The 15,689-nt window shown below is 41.1% G+C and overlaps 1 protein-coding gene across 1 annotated transcript in view; it reads right to left on the reverse strand.

Moving 5' to 3' along the window:
- Positions 1-1,966: 1,966 nt before the first annotated feature.
- The window catches only part of Nr1d2 (nuclear receptor subfamily 1 group D member 2), a 28,787-nt gene continuing 15,064 nt past the window's right edge, over positions 1,967-15,689 (reverse strand). Inside the window, exons 4-8 of the mRNA XM_052190438.1 lie at positions 14,332-14,476; positions 12,562-13,184; positions 9,665-9,850; positions 5,863-6,073; positions 1,967-4,858 (exon numbers count right to left, since the gene is read on the reverse strand). Of these exons, the coding sequence (XP_052046398.1) occupies positions 4,662-4,858; positions 5,863-6,073; positions 9,665-9,850; positions 12,562-13,184; positions 14,332-14,476 (1,362 nt within the window). The 3' untranslated portion in view covers positions 1,967-4,661. The remainder of the gene's footprint in view (positions 4,859-5,862; positions 6,074-9,664; positions 9,851-12,561; positions 13,185-14,331; positions 14,477-15,689) is intronic.

Here is a 15,689-nt window from a genome sequence, read left to right on the forward strand (position 1 = left end):
TAGATGGGGGAGGGGGACAGGATTGGGTTTTGGTTTTCACTGTTTCTTTCTCTTGGGGGAGGTTGGAAGGGAAGAGGAAGAGGAGGGTGTGGAATTAAGGCACATGTGAAATTCACAAAGAACCAATAAAAAGTTTAAAAAAAAAAACTTTATTATCCAGTGAATTTTTCCTTTAATGTGTATGTAATCTTTCCCCATCTCTTCTGATTAGTTTTGGTTTGAAGTCTATTTTGTTAGATATTAAAATGGCTAACACAACTTTGTTTGGAATATCTTTTTCCAACCCTTTACCCTGAGGTAAATACTTGGGATAGACCCTGAGGTCTATCCTTGATGTTGAGGTGTTTCTTGGATGCAGCAGAATAAATCCTATCTTCACATCCATTCTGTTAATCCATCAATAACCAATGACATGTTTTGGTGGTAGTAGTGGGGTGTGTGTGTGTGTGTGTGTGTGTGCTTCCCTTCTTTTGGTTTTGCTGGTGTGAAATTATTTCCTGTAACCAATTGACATGTTTTGGTGGTAGTAATGTGTGCGTGCGTGCGTGCATGCGTGCATGCATGCGTGCTTCCCTTCTTTTGGTTTTGCTGGTGTGAAATTATTTGCTGTGTTTTTATGAGCATAGTTAACCTCCTTGGAGTTTTCCTTCTAGCACCTTCTGTAGGGCTGGATTTGAAGATATTAAATTTGACTATGAAATCTTACTTTCTCCATCTGTAGTGACTTATTAAAGTTTTGTGGGTATAGCAGTCTGGGCTGGCATATATTGTCTCTTAAGAGTCTTCAGCACACCTGTCCAGACTCTTCTGGTTTTTAGAATCTATTGAGAAGATGCATATACTTCTAATAGGTCTGCCTTTGTATGCTACTTGATCTTTATCCCTTACAGCTTTTAATATTCTTGGTCCTGTACATTTAGTTTTGATCATATGGTCTTTTCTTGTCCAACCTATTTGGTGTTCTGTTTGTTTCTTGTACCCTGGTGGACATTTTCTTCTTCGGATTAGGAAATTTTCCTATTTTGTTGAAAATATTTTCCAGGCCTTTGAGCTGGAATTCTTCTCGTTCTATTCTTATTACTCGTAGATTTGGTCTTTTTGGTCTCCCGGACTTTCTGGATGTTTCATGTCAGGAACTCTTTAGATTTAACATATTCTTTGAAGTATCAAATTTTTCTATTACAGTTTCAATGCCTGAGATTCTCTTCCATCTCTTGTATTCAGTTGGTGAAGCTTGCTTTTGTAGTTACTGTTCAAATTCTGGAATTTTCCATTTCCAGAATTCTGTTCTTTATTGCTTCTATTTCCATTTGTAGGTCTTGAACAGTTTTATTTCCTTCAACTATTTTGTTTTCTCCTGGCTTTAAGGAATTTATTCATGTCATCCAATTGTTTGTGCTTTCCTACATTTAAGAGATGTATTTGGTTCTTCTTTATGGATCTCTGTCATCTTCATATGGAGGTTTTAAGGTCTTTTTTGTTGTGCTTCATATATGTTAGAATATTCAGGATCTGCTATGGTAAGCTAGCTAGACTCTGGTGGAAACATATTGTCCTGGCTGTTACTGTGTTTTTACACTGGCAGGTTAAGTTCTGATTTTAGAGAGGTCAGGAGGGGATGTTTTCTGAGATCCACAGGAGGTGTGAACAGGAAGGAAGGCTGTAGTTGGGATGAGCCTGAGGAACTGGGTCTGCTAGGGGAACAAAGAGCAGAGAAGGTCTGAGATCGAGAACCTGGTCTTCTAGCAGGTGTGGCCAGTGGTTAAGTAGGGGGTGTCCACCTGAGCTGAGGGCTGGGACACAGTAACAATTCAGGGAAGGGAGGCCAGAGAAGGATGTTCTGTGGGACCCACAGGAAGTGTGGGCAATGGGGAAGGAAGGCTGAAGTTGGTGCTCTATTGCAGTGTTAGGGGTGGGACTGAGGGATTCGGTCTACTAGGGGAACAGAGAACAAAACAATAAACTCTTATACATTCAGCAAACTTTATATTGCAAAAAGATAAAAGACCAACTGAGACAGGTTTCTGCTCTCCTGCACAGGAGTAATCTATCTGAGCTCCTCTCCCAGCTTTGCTTTGTAATGTTTACATAACACACATCAATTCTTACCCAATCACAATGGCAATTTCTTACAAGGTAGATATGAAATCTATATGCTAATCTACTGAAATACTCTTCAAATTTTTTTATCTGCAATTAACCATTACTATGAGAACAAACTTTATCCCAAGATGTCTCTCCTTTCCCTCAGTGTTCACTCTCTGGAAGCTGGAATCCTCTCTCACATCTTGTAAAGACATACTAAAAGCACAGGAAAAAATGGTTTATCTTGTTAACATAATGCCCATAAGTCTGGTGAGATAATGCCCATATTTTAACCTTGAAACATAAAGTCAGAGTTAAAGCATCTTAATTCATACAGTACATTATTAATTATCAATAGTGCCTCAATGACTCAGAAGTTCTCTATCTGGCTGATGTCGTTTATTAACTCTTAGACCATGACTCAATCAAAGAGTGTGCTTGTATGAGGCTGCTGGTTTCATTTTAGAATTAGAATCTTTGGGCTACTTTTAGATAACAGAAATACTACATGTGGCATATGAACTATGGATTTTGTTTCCCATTACTTCAGGAAGAATTTATTGAAATAAAATTTTATGAGACAAAATGCAAACCTACATGCTTATATTTAGGTGTGCACATGTATAAACTAACCCTAACTAAAGCATTACAAGCAATACTAACAGTTCTGGTTACATATTTCCAAAGACTTAAGTGCTTTAAAGATACATGTTATAAAGACACTTATGTAAAAGGCAAAAATGAAGAATCAACATAACCTTTGAGGTTTTCAGTATTACTTCAAACAAGCTCTCTATCCCCATAAAAGAAAACTATGCATTTGTTTATCCTAGAAAAAAATATAAAAGAATAATGCTATCATGTAAAGAATTCACAATGCCTAGCTGTCTACCCCATGAAAGCCATACCCACTGAGCGTACACAGCAGTTATGGTCCCTACTGTATGACAGACACACCATCACTTTCCTCTCTGACAACAGGGGTTTATCTTTCTCAAGCTCTCTTAACTGTACCACAGAAGTTCAAATCCTGTAGCAACAAGTTAAAACTACAAAATAAGGCATTCTGCTTACATGTCATAAAAGTAACAGGCTTTAAATAGTAAAGCATGTTCTTAATGTCTTTACAATTTCACTTAATCTAGCATTATACAGAAAGTAATTTTACCCCCAAAATACAATGTATTGCTACTTTGGGGGGACACGGGGTGTTGTTCATGAATCTTCAACTTTGGCTATCTTTCCTACCACAATCTCTAAGCCTGTAGGTAGGTCACTTACTACAAGATTTTTCAAATTATATTAAATCTCAATTGACAAAATCCCTGTAGTATTATTTAGGGAAAGAAAGAAAAGTGGACTTGGCACAAACATGCCAACAGGTCACAAAGTTTTCCTAAACAAAACATCCTCCACACAGAATCCAAATATGCCATCCACCTGCAGCAGGTAAGTGGCAGCAATACCACCTGTATTAATAGCACAAGGTAGAAAGCTGAAACACTGAAACATCTATTACCTTCAACTGCAGATTGTATCAAAGATATATCCTAAAATACATGTTTTTTCCAAAATCCAGATTTGACCGCTCATTACACTTTTACATTAAATGATACTTAAACAAAAATAAGAGCATTAACTTCAGTATTCTACCATCTAAACATCATAAAGCAATGGTTATACATCAGCAGCAACAGGTAAAATGCACCTAATTTGGGTCCTTGACACCTCTTATTTAAGTTTATTGTATGATAAAGTTCTTCACAGTTTAAAATATTGTGAAGTAAGATTTTATATATAATTATATTCACATACACACTATGTACACATACTATCTGAGGTGTCCATAAACCTGGAATATGTGTTTATCAGTAGGGAACCCTACCTGAGCAGGAACCCTGAATAAATTGGTGTGGACTGTCAAAGTTTCCCAGAAATGCTTAGAAATAAGACAAGATTATTATTATGAGCAATTATAATAAAAACTTCACCTTATTTACATAGTGCCTATCTCCCAAGAGGTAAAGATGCTTTATGAACATTTTTTCGGTATCCCTATGAGGCAGGACATTGGGGACACTATCAATTATCATTTTCCACAACCCAAGGACTGCCAGGACCATGTACTTTGACAGTGGCAGAGCAAAATCCAAACACATAGAGACCTCTTGGCTCTCAGTCTTCCTTCTCACATTTCAGTCTGTGGTACAACAGAATCCCCAGCACAAAGGGCTAATGTCTAAGTCCTCCTATATCTGCAACATGCGCTAGATTTATACCATGGGGAGATCAAATGGTATTTTGGCTTTGGCAGATGAAAAAGTCTAACATTCAGTGTGATTATAGTTCAGTGTAACTTCTCCAGTCTAAGTGCAACACAGCTGATTGGTCTACAGGGAGGGTGGGCCAATGTCTAACAAGACAACGCGTTCTCTTCCGAGCATCTACTGGTGACTGACTACAGAGATAGTCCAGGGCCTGGCGCTAAGTCCTTTTCTATTTCCACAATATGGTATACACATATAAATAAAAATATCAGCATAGTGTACATTAGCATCAGTTCATATTCAAAGGCCTTAAGGATGAACTTTAAAAGCCAAGAGTTCCTCAGAGTGCATGTTGTTTAAAGATCGAAGATCTGGCAACTTTAGAAGTAATTTTGTAAAAATGGAGGCCTCGTTTGGATGGTTTTTCATTATTAAGGTCCTTAGTGCACGGATGAGTGTTTCCTGCAAAGCCTCCACTGAGTTGACATTTTCAATTCCAGATCGATCTAATGGGAAGTAGAGAAGAGAGAAATATGAAGGGAAGACATTAGCAATAAATGATTACTTACTTACTGACCACTACCAAATTTAAAATAGAGCAACATACACAAGCTGTAAAAATTCTCAGCTAAAGTAACATAAATAACACAACAAAAACTGAGTCAGGGATGGTAGTGCATGCCTTTAATCCCAGCCCTCAGGAGGCAGGGGCAGGTGGATCTCTTGAGGCCAGCCTGGTCTACAGAGCAAATTCCAAGACTGCCAAGGCTTCAAATAAAAACCCTGCTTTGGAGGAAAAAATTCTTAGCCAGGCACTGGTGTACATGCCTTTAATCTTGGAAGGTAGAGGCAGGCAGAGCTCAGAGTTCAAGGCTAGCCTGAGGTTTCTTTTCTTCTAGCATGTTTGGGTGTTTTGCTTACAGGTATGTCCACGCACCACTTGCACGCCTGATGCTGAGTGGAATTCTATGGACCTGGAGGGTGGTTATGAACCACTATGTGGGTGCTAGAACTCAAACCCTAGTTCTCTGGAAAATCAGCCATTGCTTTTGACTGCTGAGCCATCTTTCTATACCAGAGTTTCTCATTTCTTTAAATTTGATGCTAACTTCAACTGCTTCTAATTGGCAAGACAAAATAATGTAGTGCAGAAATATATCTTTACCACATACAAACTACATTTCTACTCCCATGCACATTAGACTCCCTATCCTAGTATTCATACCTTGTATTATCCCCACCTCTTCATAGGGCTAGACTTACTGACTACCATCTAATGAATAAAATTTGACCATTGAGAGGAACAATCTGCACCATAAAGGCTACTATCTGATACCTCGAGAGAAAGTTGCTAGAACCTAAATACAAAAAACTGGGACCATCACTGTGACTCATGAGGAAACACCATGTATGGGCAACCCTTTTCTCTAATAGAATGTGGAATCTGAAGAACAGAAGGATGAAATCATCAGTCAGCATGACCAGCTTTTGAGACAGCCTGCTTGCTTACCTGCAGATACTAGAACAACTGCTGTGAACAAGCTCATTTCTTCATCACTGAGCTGGAGGGCGTTCAGCTTCTCACTGAACTCAAACATGGAGCTGAGCAGATCCCCTGCTCCCATTGAGTGCAGGTCATCCACACTGTATTTCTTACCACTTAGAAATGTGACAGTCCGCTCCTTTGCATCAAATAATGAAGCAAATCGTACCATTAAAACCTGAAAGGCAGAAAATTCAAATATATTTGAAGAAGTTCATTGAGAAAACTAAGATGTAACTAATAAAGTCAGTTAAGAAACATCTATATATAAAAGAAATTTTATAGAAAAGGAAGTTGAATTTAGATCTAGAACCACTTTAAGGCAAATTCTGCACAAAAGCAATAAACATCCCAATATCAAACAACAGTCTAGTCAGCAATGGCAAGATGCTAAAAACTCTAAGTCTTATAAACAAAGATTCAGAAATGAAAAAAAAATTAAAATGAGCAATAATGTCACTGAGTTTAAAAATATGACCTACAGAAAGATATGTATGTGTAAAGGTCATGGTGCTGATGAGTAGCATAAGCATACCCACAGGAGACGGTGGCAGAGTACTTGGTTGCCCTCTGTATCCTATGGTCACTAAGTGATGTAATCCTTCACAGAAGAATTAAATAAAACTTTCATACAGATAAATGGATGGTCAGAAGAATATCACCATACGATTCTTCTACTATAGCTTTATTTTGATGTGTGGATATTCTGGTTTTGTAAATTGATTTTGTATGAGCCTACTTAGTTTGAATAAACCTTCAAAGTTAAAATAGTTTTAGTGTTCTGAAGAGATGGCATCTTAGAGCCAATGAAGTTTAAGTCAACTCTAAAGCACAGAGGATTCACCAAATGGAGGGGTATTGATATGTTTTTAGATTTATCATCCAAGGAAGTTAGCTGTGTGGTACATGGCCCTTTTAAATGTGACTTTTCTATATAGTCTTGAACACTCACTGCATATCAAGAGCCTATATGTAGTCAACATATCCTATGTTATGTTGATAAAAAAATTAAAATTAAAAATTAGATTTAGTAGGCAGATTCAAATATTCTAGGAAACAATGTCAATGTTATATCATTTCAGTTTGGGAGCCAAGGCAAGGGACTGAAGGGCAAAAAATAAGAGCCTGTCTCTCAGTCCAATTAATTATTAATCAATTCATTGATTATTTAAAGAAGCAGTGAAAGGTCGATAATAAATCTTTACAATGCCAAAAAAAAGAAAAAAAGAAAGATATGTATGGTGTGTATTCACTTATAAGCGGACATTAGCCATAACGTGCAAGATAACAATGCTACAATCCACAGACCGAAAGAAGCTAAGCAAAAAGGAAGGCCCAAGGGAGAACGCACGAATCTCACTCAGAAGGGGAAACTAAATAGTCCTCTGAGGTGGAGGGAGAGAGGGAACTGGGTAGGAGGGGGGTGAGGAGAATATGGATGGCAATCAGTGTGTGGGGACATGAGGAATGGAAATGGGGGGCGCATTTCTGTTGACTAACTGGATGCCTGGATGTGAGGGGGAGTACAGGGCGTCTATGGGGTGACCCTAGCTGAGACTCCTACCAGAGAGGAATACAGAGACTGAAATGACCACCTCTGTAGCCAGGCCAGACCTTCCAGAGAAGGAAGGGACACCAATCTACCCGTAAAACCTTCAACTCAAAATTTATCTTCCATATAAAATGTACAGGGATAAAGATGGAGCAGAGACTGAAGGAACAGTTAACTTGACTAGTTAATGACTACCCCAACTTGAGACCTATCCCATGAGAGAAAGCCAACCCCTGACAATAATTTTCTTCTATTTTTTTTTTCAAGATAGGGTTTCTCTGTGTAGTCCTGGCTGTCCTGGAACTCACTCTGTACAACAGGCTTGGCCTCGAACTCAGAAATCCGCCTGCCTCTGCCTCCTGAGTGCTGAGATTAAAGGCGTGCACCACCACTGCCTGGACCCTGACACTGTTAATGACACTCTGCTATGCTTGCAGAGAGGAACCTAGCATAACTGTCTCCTGAGAGGCTTTATCCAGCAGCAGAGGGAGACAAGTGCAGAGACCCACAGTCAAACATAAGGCAGAGTTTGGGGAGTGTTGTGGAAGACTCAAGGACAGAACTAAGCAAGTCAGAGGGGTCACGGACACCACAGATAGACCCACAGAGTCAATTAACCTGGGACCATGGGCCTGGGACCATGGACTCACACAGCCTGGGCTACCAACCACACAGCATGCAGGAGCTGAGCCTAGCTCCTGTTGCTCAGGCCACATGAGTTTTGACTGACCGTATCACAGGACTGCAGCATGCACCCATACCTCTCTCTGTGACATCAATGCTATCTGCATGCCTCTCTTACATCTGAAAGTGCACTGGGCAACACCAGTCTTCTACAGTGCCCTAAACAAAAGTGGGCTGCCCAGACAACCCAAAAGGAAGTGAATCTTCTCTGGTATGGTGCTAATTACTTTGAAGCACCGTCACAGGGCATAATATACTAGTCACCTCTCCGCAAGAATTACCTCTCCTAAAAGTGAAGTGCACCAGCCACTGACTTGAACCCTCGGACTTGAAAACCTAAGTTTCATTGTATTCCTTTAAACTGAAAGGCCCAGCTGTTGCTTGCTTATTCTAGGGATGGTTTATTATCAAGATGGTACTTTTCTGTTCTAGTCCAGACAGTCCAGGCAGCAGAGGCTGAGGTAAAGGCTACTGTGGCACATGTTACAACAGGGGTAAGGCAAGAAGCAATGGGCTTCAGAGAGTGAGCAAAGACTAGAAGCTGCTCCGCCAGGCGCACTCCACAAGGGCAGCACCTCACACCAGGGGCACCTGACAGTCTCATCTGCACGACTCAGGGGAAGGAGCCGAACCTGTGCTTGGTCCCTTCTCCAACTGCTCAGAATTTAAAGGTCTGGCCCACTAGATGTTCAACTCTTACTGTCCCCTCAGATTTCAGAGCTCTGTGTGAGTGCCCTCTAAGCCACCACTGTGAGGCAGCAGTTGGCCAGCCCACCTACACAAGGGCAGCCAGGGCAGTCCACGCACAGGCACAAAGCATCTCCACAAGCAAAGCTGGGGTGAAAAGAGTGAAAATGCAGTGGCAGACCCCAAACACAGGAGGACACAGAGACACACCCCAAACTGATCAACTGGGAGAGGCAACTGAGGCAATCTGGGCCTCTCAAGACCTTATCTCCAAAGCAGTGATTGAGGACAAACTGCCAAGGCTCCCGAGAAAGGGCAACACAGAGACACCTACTGAGTCCTTACATAGTCTACACTCTTCTCATAAAAGTAAAAACCACATGCCAGGCTCCTTTCTTTGGTTTTGGCGGTACTTACTTTTGCTTGTTTTGGAGACACAGGATCTCACTACATAGCCCCTAGCTTGCCTGGAACTTAGAGATTCACCTGCCTCTACCTCCTAAAAGCCGGACCTAAAGGCGTGCACCACCATACCATACGCAACCCACTCTCCTTGCTTATTCTGTATTCAATACAGTAAACACTAGACTCAGCTTTTGGGTGTCTAACACTAAGCAAACACTAGTACATCTACACATGAAACTACGATCAAAACTTGTAACTCACATGCTGGGGTCACAGAGTTGAACATTCCAGGTAAGTAGCTCAATGTCCCTCCCTTCTTGGAATCCCGTGATAGTTACTGTTTTGTTAGTTCGAGACTCTGAACTATCAACATTTCTTTAGAAAAGAAAAAAGAATTAAGTATGTGGCTTTGCATCAACAGTCAGGATAAATAAAACTTACCTCAAAAGTCCCAGCTTTTAACAGGTTGACCTGATCATGCTGAGACAGATCACGGAAGCCAGGAATTCGTTTTGCAAATTCCACCACCTCTTTTACTGCTGGGGTAAAACTCATTGAAAATTCTTCCCAGATTTCATGTCCAGACTTCTGAGGATCCACATATGGAGACTTGCTCATAGGACAAACCTAATTTACAAGAATAGAAAACCTCTTTTATTATGAAGGGTGGCAAAGAATTCCAAAGTGTCACCTCAATTATGAGAAACCACAACATGAAATAACTCCTAACTCAAGCAAGGCCTTCCATTAAACCTTTCTCTGAGTGCATCTTACCTCAACACAAGAATTCTCACCACAGTAAATACAGTTACATTATCTTCAATGTACATAAGAAAATGTATGAGTTCTAACCAATAAAAGGTGGGTAAACACTTTAAAATGGAGGCTTTATAAATCACACGTTCTGGCTGGAGATGGCTTAGCAGTAGGAAACACTGCTCTTGCAGTTCAGTTCCCAGCACACTCACCAGTGGGGCAGTACTGCCTAGGAACTGCAGTTTCAGGACCCTCCTTCAGTACCTCCACACACGTGCACATACCCACACTCACACACATGCACATACCCACACTCACACATGCACACATAGGCAGATGTGGTGGCACATAAGTTTAATCTCAGCACAAGGGAGGAAAAGGCATGAGAATCTCTGAGTTCAAGACCAGCAGGAGTATGTAGTAAGCCCTACCTATCTCTAAACAAAAAGCAACAATAATAAAATTAAAAATAAAATAGAAATGCATATCCTGTACATTTAAAAGGCCTTATAAAGCTTTAATCCCAAAACTAGGGAGGCAGAGATAGGAAGATCTCTATGAGTACCAGGCCAGGCATGACTACATGCGATCCTGTCTCAAATGTGCTTTTAAAAGCCTCATGGCAACCGAATTTAAAAAGCTATGGACCTACTGTAGGAAGTAACCTAGGAAAAACATTGCATAAATAAGAACTTGAAAAATTCTTGGGCAACAGCTACCACCTTACACACATGTGAAATGCCTTGAGTTTTGAAAACAGATTTACTGCCAGGCAGTGGTGGTGCACGCCTTTAATCCCAGCACTTGGGAAGCAGAGGCAGGCAGATTTCTGAGTTCAAGGCCTGCCTCAGCTACAGAGTGAATTTCAGAAAAGCCAGGGCTACAGTCTCAAAAACCAAAAAAGTAAATAAAAAAATAAAAATAAAAATAAAAAACAGATTTATTTCTCACCCTGGTTTTTATGGTCAATTATAATCAAATATAATCATTGTCTTTCCCTGCTAGTAGATGAAATCCAGAGTCTTTTGGATTTCACAAGCTAAGCAAGAGCTACGCCACAAAAGCTGCACCTCAGTCCATAATTACCTTTTCTTCGTTGAGTACATGATCCTCTGAAAGGCTCAGTGCCTTATGCAAACACAATGTGAGGCCACAAACCTGTATTTACTTCCCATTTCAGGGCTTATTTATTCTCAGTACACAAAAACACTGCAAGTTCTAAAGGTATAAGGCACCTCAATTTAAGAGGGTCACTGATGTCGGGACTTGGGCCAGGACTTGTGCCAGGGTGGGCTTCTCCTTCTCTGAAGGGGGGAGGGGGTGATAAAAGGGCATCACTGGGAGGAGAGGAGTAGAGCTGTGATCAGGATGAAAATCAATAAATTACTGGGGATAGGGAGGTAGGGCGGGAGGAATGGATCACTGGTCCTTCAACTCATTAACAAGGCTGAGACCAGGACCTCCAGCTGTGCTGCTAGGAAACTGACAATGGATATGCAGTACACAGGAACTGAGGAAGTCAAAGAAGCTGCAGGACCACTAAAAAGGTATGGTCTAGTAGTAAAAATAGCCTATAAATTCCCATTAAACCCGTAAGAATCTAGGAATGAGAGGATTCCTAAGGCCTGGAGACTGCTACGAAACCAGCACCTAAAAAGCCTACAAGTGCCTGGAGGAAGAACCTCAGCACCTTAAGTACCAGGAGGCCACCAAGTGTAAGGTGTGTTCTAGAGCCTCAGACCTCAGACAGCGGCAAGAGAACGGCAAGGAACGCTCAACATGAAGACTGCAGAACCAACTACTTTTAGGATTAAAACAGAACTTTAATTACCTGGCAGCTGAGAGCAAGCACTACACCAAAGACCTCATGGTTTAAGCCGGAAATGACTTACGGCACACTGCTGTTCTGATGAAAGTCTGGCTGACCAGAAACAATGTATTTCTGTGTAGAATGTTGAAGTTGGTGAAATGAATTTGAAAGATATGAATATTAACTGATCTCAGGATAAAATCTTAGAATTAGGTTATTAGATTCCTTCCCAGACTCAGGAGGCAGAGGCAGGCAGATCTCTGAGTTCCAGGGCAGTGAGAGCTCTACAAAGAAACCCTATCTTGAAAACTGTGTGTGTGTGTGTGTGTGTCCATAAGATCACTCGAACCCAGGAGCTCAAAGTCAGCCTGGGCATCCCAAGACTGTCCCCACAAGAGCAACAAAATTTCTCCAAAGAAATCAAAGAAGCTAAAGGATCAACTCTTTTGAGAAAGATCCCAAAGCTAATGAAGTACTAACTGAGCAGAACATCTAAACTTCCAAAGACATTTCCAGAAATTCTATGTCAATCATATTTTATCCAAATCTTAGCCCCACAGTAGCAATGAAAGCACAAGCTCATACCTACTGTTGCATGAAATTAAGTTACTCCTCATGCACTGCTTATTAACATTTCACTAAAAATACTACAGAGGCTTCTAGAAATCTCTTGGGCTTTCTGACCCACCTCCCAACTCAGCATGCCCCCCTAAAAGAAAACCTTCTAAGCTTTCCTTGATACAAGGCGAGCAAAGAATCGATTTCACTGTACCAGATGCATCCTCCCTCCAGTGTTGCACAGGTAACTATTCCTGTTCTCGGTCTGAGAACATCCACCTACTGGAATTCTATCACAGACTCTCTGAGTATAAGCACTGGAGAAGTTCACACAGTGTCCATTTGCAATACAAATGGCATGCCCATTTGGGTAATGCATTATGTTCCTCCCTTTGTACTGTCCACTGAGATGCTGCTGGCTCTCACTGCAGGGGAAATGGCTGTGAAGCCCACCGCCACGATGGTCATGATTTAAATTATATTGCTCCACATTCCTGGGGATCCGTTCTCCTCTCTGAGGTGGCATGCTCTCAGATGAGTTTTCTCGATGTTCCTGATTATACAGAAAGGTATCCTTGTGGGCTCTGGTCACCATGCCAATCACTTCCTCCTTTGCAAAATCAGAAGGAGGAGTGCTTCTGATGTTTTCTTGCTCCAGCTGTGGCTTGGGCCGCAGCTGTTCCTGAGCTGGTAGTGCTGACTGTTCATGCTGCTCTGCTAAGGTGTCATTCTGCAGGTGGCCACTGAACTGGGAATTCATCATGGTCTTCATTGCACTTTGCATTTCAATTAGCATTCTCTGTTTTTCACGCTTAGGAATCCGGCCAAATCGGACAGCTATGAAAAGAAAGTTAGTTAGCGTATATATTCTAATAAGCTCTGCTTGTACAAAACAATGACACAAAACTAGCTCTGAAAGTCATGACTTCTTGTCATACAAATCAAGAATATCTATATGTCTCAGCCTAAGTTTTTGTAAACATGGGTGTTGATTCAGTAAAGGAAATAGGAAAGAAAAGAAAACTTTCCAAAACAAGGGTAAGAAAAACATGTTGAGTTTTTTTCCTAAGTAAAAAAATCTAAGAAACATGGAAATCAAAGAACTGCAATTTAAAGCATAGCAGCAGCTTTCTAAAGCCAGGCAAACCACACAGCACTCTGGACAATCTCTGTGAGCTCCAGGCCAACTAGTGCTGCACACTGAGATCCTACCTCAAAAAACCTTTTTTTAAAAAAGACTAAAACAGCTAAGAAGACAGTGATGATAATATAGTGCATAATAAATATATGTGTATTATTTTTATGTGTATCAATGTTTTGCCTGCATGTATGTGTGTGTGTGTGTGTGTGTGTGTGTGTGTATGTGTGTGTGTGTATGTGTGTGTATCACATCACATATTGTGCCACAGATGCCAGAAGAAAGCATCAGGGTCCCCTGGAATGGAGTTAGAGGCACTTGTGAACCAGCCACCTTGTAAATACTGGGAACTAAACCTGAATTCTGTACAAGAGCAGTGTGTGCTTTTAATCACTGAGCCATTTTTCTATGTCAAATAAATCCTGCCCTTCATCCCCAGAAAAAGAAAACTTAAAATCATTCAGGAAGAGCTGCAAATAGTAGCATACACATTTTAATCCCAGCACTTGGAAGGCAGAGGCAGGTGGGTCTCTAAGTTCAAGGACAACCTAGTCTACCAAAGTTAGTTGCAGTACAGCCAAGGCTATGCAGAGAAACCCTGTCTTGAAAATCAAAATCATTTAGGAAAAGCTGTGAGTCAGTTTACACGAAGCAACATAAAGGCAGCCATGCAGACGGACAGCCACCATAGAGATGACAGCACTCATCCACCGTTTTGAGTTTAAACCCACAGGAGGGCACAGTGTGCTTTCTGAATCTGTACTTACCAACCAACTAACCCTGGTAACTGCTGACAGCTCAATGATCAACCTCACACTTTGCCAACACTCTGCCCTGGGCACGTACCATCTCGCGACATTCCCACAGACAGACACTTCTTAAAGCGGCATTGCTGGCACCGGTTCCTGTTCATCCTCATGATGGAACAGTTCTCATTCTTCAGGCACTTCTTATACTGGATGTTTTGCTGAATGCTCCTCCGAAAGAAACCCTAAAATAAAGGAAGATTTATCTATCCATGTAAAAATAGCCATGTGAAGTCCTCACAAGAACTATTCCCTTATCAAGCTAGTATATGTGGAGCTAGACCTATGTCAAAGAGAGAAAATCTTGACAAAGAAGTTAACTGGATCCTTACTGGTAGATACAACACTTAACAAACAAAATTCATCTCCCTGTGGAGGCTTCTCTGTGCTGGCCCACAGTCCCTTTTCATAAGCACTCCTGCTGCTAGACTGCAGCAGCAGCCCATGAGCTCTACCTTGAGAGCAAGCTCCAAAACTTTTTTTTTTCTTTTCTTTTTTTTTTTTCCGGAGCTGGGGTGGATCTCAATTAGCCCAAGGTAGCCTTGAACTATTGATCCTCGTCCCTCTCCTCCCAAGTGCTGGGATGACAAGCATGTGCCTCTATATCAAACTTCTGAAACTTAAAAGCTGACAGGTTGATAGCTGAATTCTATCACTAGAACCTTATGTTACAATAGCCGAGCTTGGTTATTTCTGGAACATTCTCTGGTGACACCAACATACCTAGACACACATGACAACCATCCCTGGCCACATGTGAGCAGCACATGTTATAGCACATGCCATTATCCAGCCATGATCCAGGGAAAGAGGGTTCTCAGACTATAAACAACTATCTTTACTACATAAATCGTAAGCACATGCTCTATGCCAGGTCTTCATCTAACCCTAGCCCAGGAAAAACAGAAAACTCAAGAAAAACAACTAAAAAAATCACTTTGGAACATATATCCCCTTAATATAACTGACTACACATGATACATCTTAATTAAATATTGACCAGATATAACACTTTTGCATTTTACTGCTATGATAATATATATTTGGTTTAAATTATGCAAAAGCTAAGAAAAATCCATTTTTAAGAAGGTATGAGGGCATGGTGGTGGAGGCACTTGCCTTGAATAAGGCACTCTGGAGGCAGAGGCATGAGGATCTCTGTGAGTGGATCTCTGCCAGCCTGGGCTAGAGTGAGCTAGCTCCAGGACAGCAAGCACTACCCAAAGAAACCCTGTCTCAAAATAAACAAACAGGGCTAGAGAGATGGCTCAGCGATGAAGAACACCAACTGCTCTTCCAAAGGTCCTGAGTTCAAATCCCAGCAACCACATGGTGACTCTCAACCATCCGTGACAAGATCTGACGCCCTCTTCTGGAGTGTCTGAAGACAGCTACAGT

The sequence above is a fragment of the Apodemus sylvaticus genome, chromosome 8, assembly GCF_947179515.1.
Source record: "Apodemus sylvaticus chromosome 8, mApoSyl1.1, whole genome shotgun sequence".
Lineage (NCBI taxonomy): Eukaryota > Metazoa > Chordata > Mammalia > Rodentia > Muridae > Apodemus > Apodemus sylvaticus.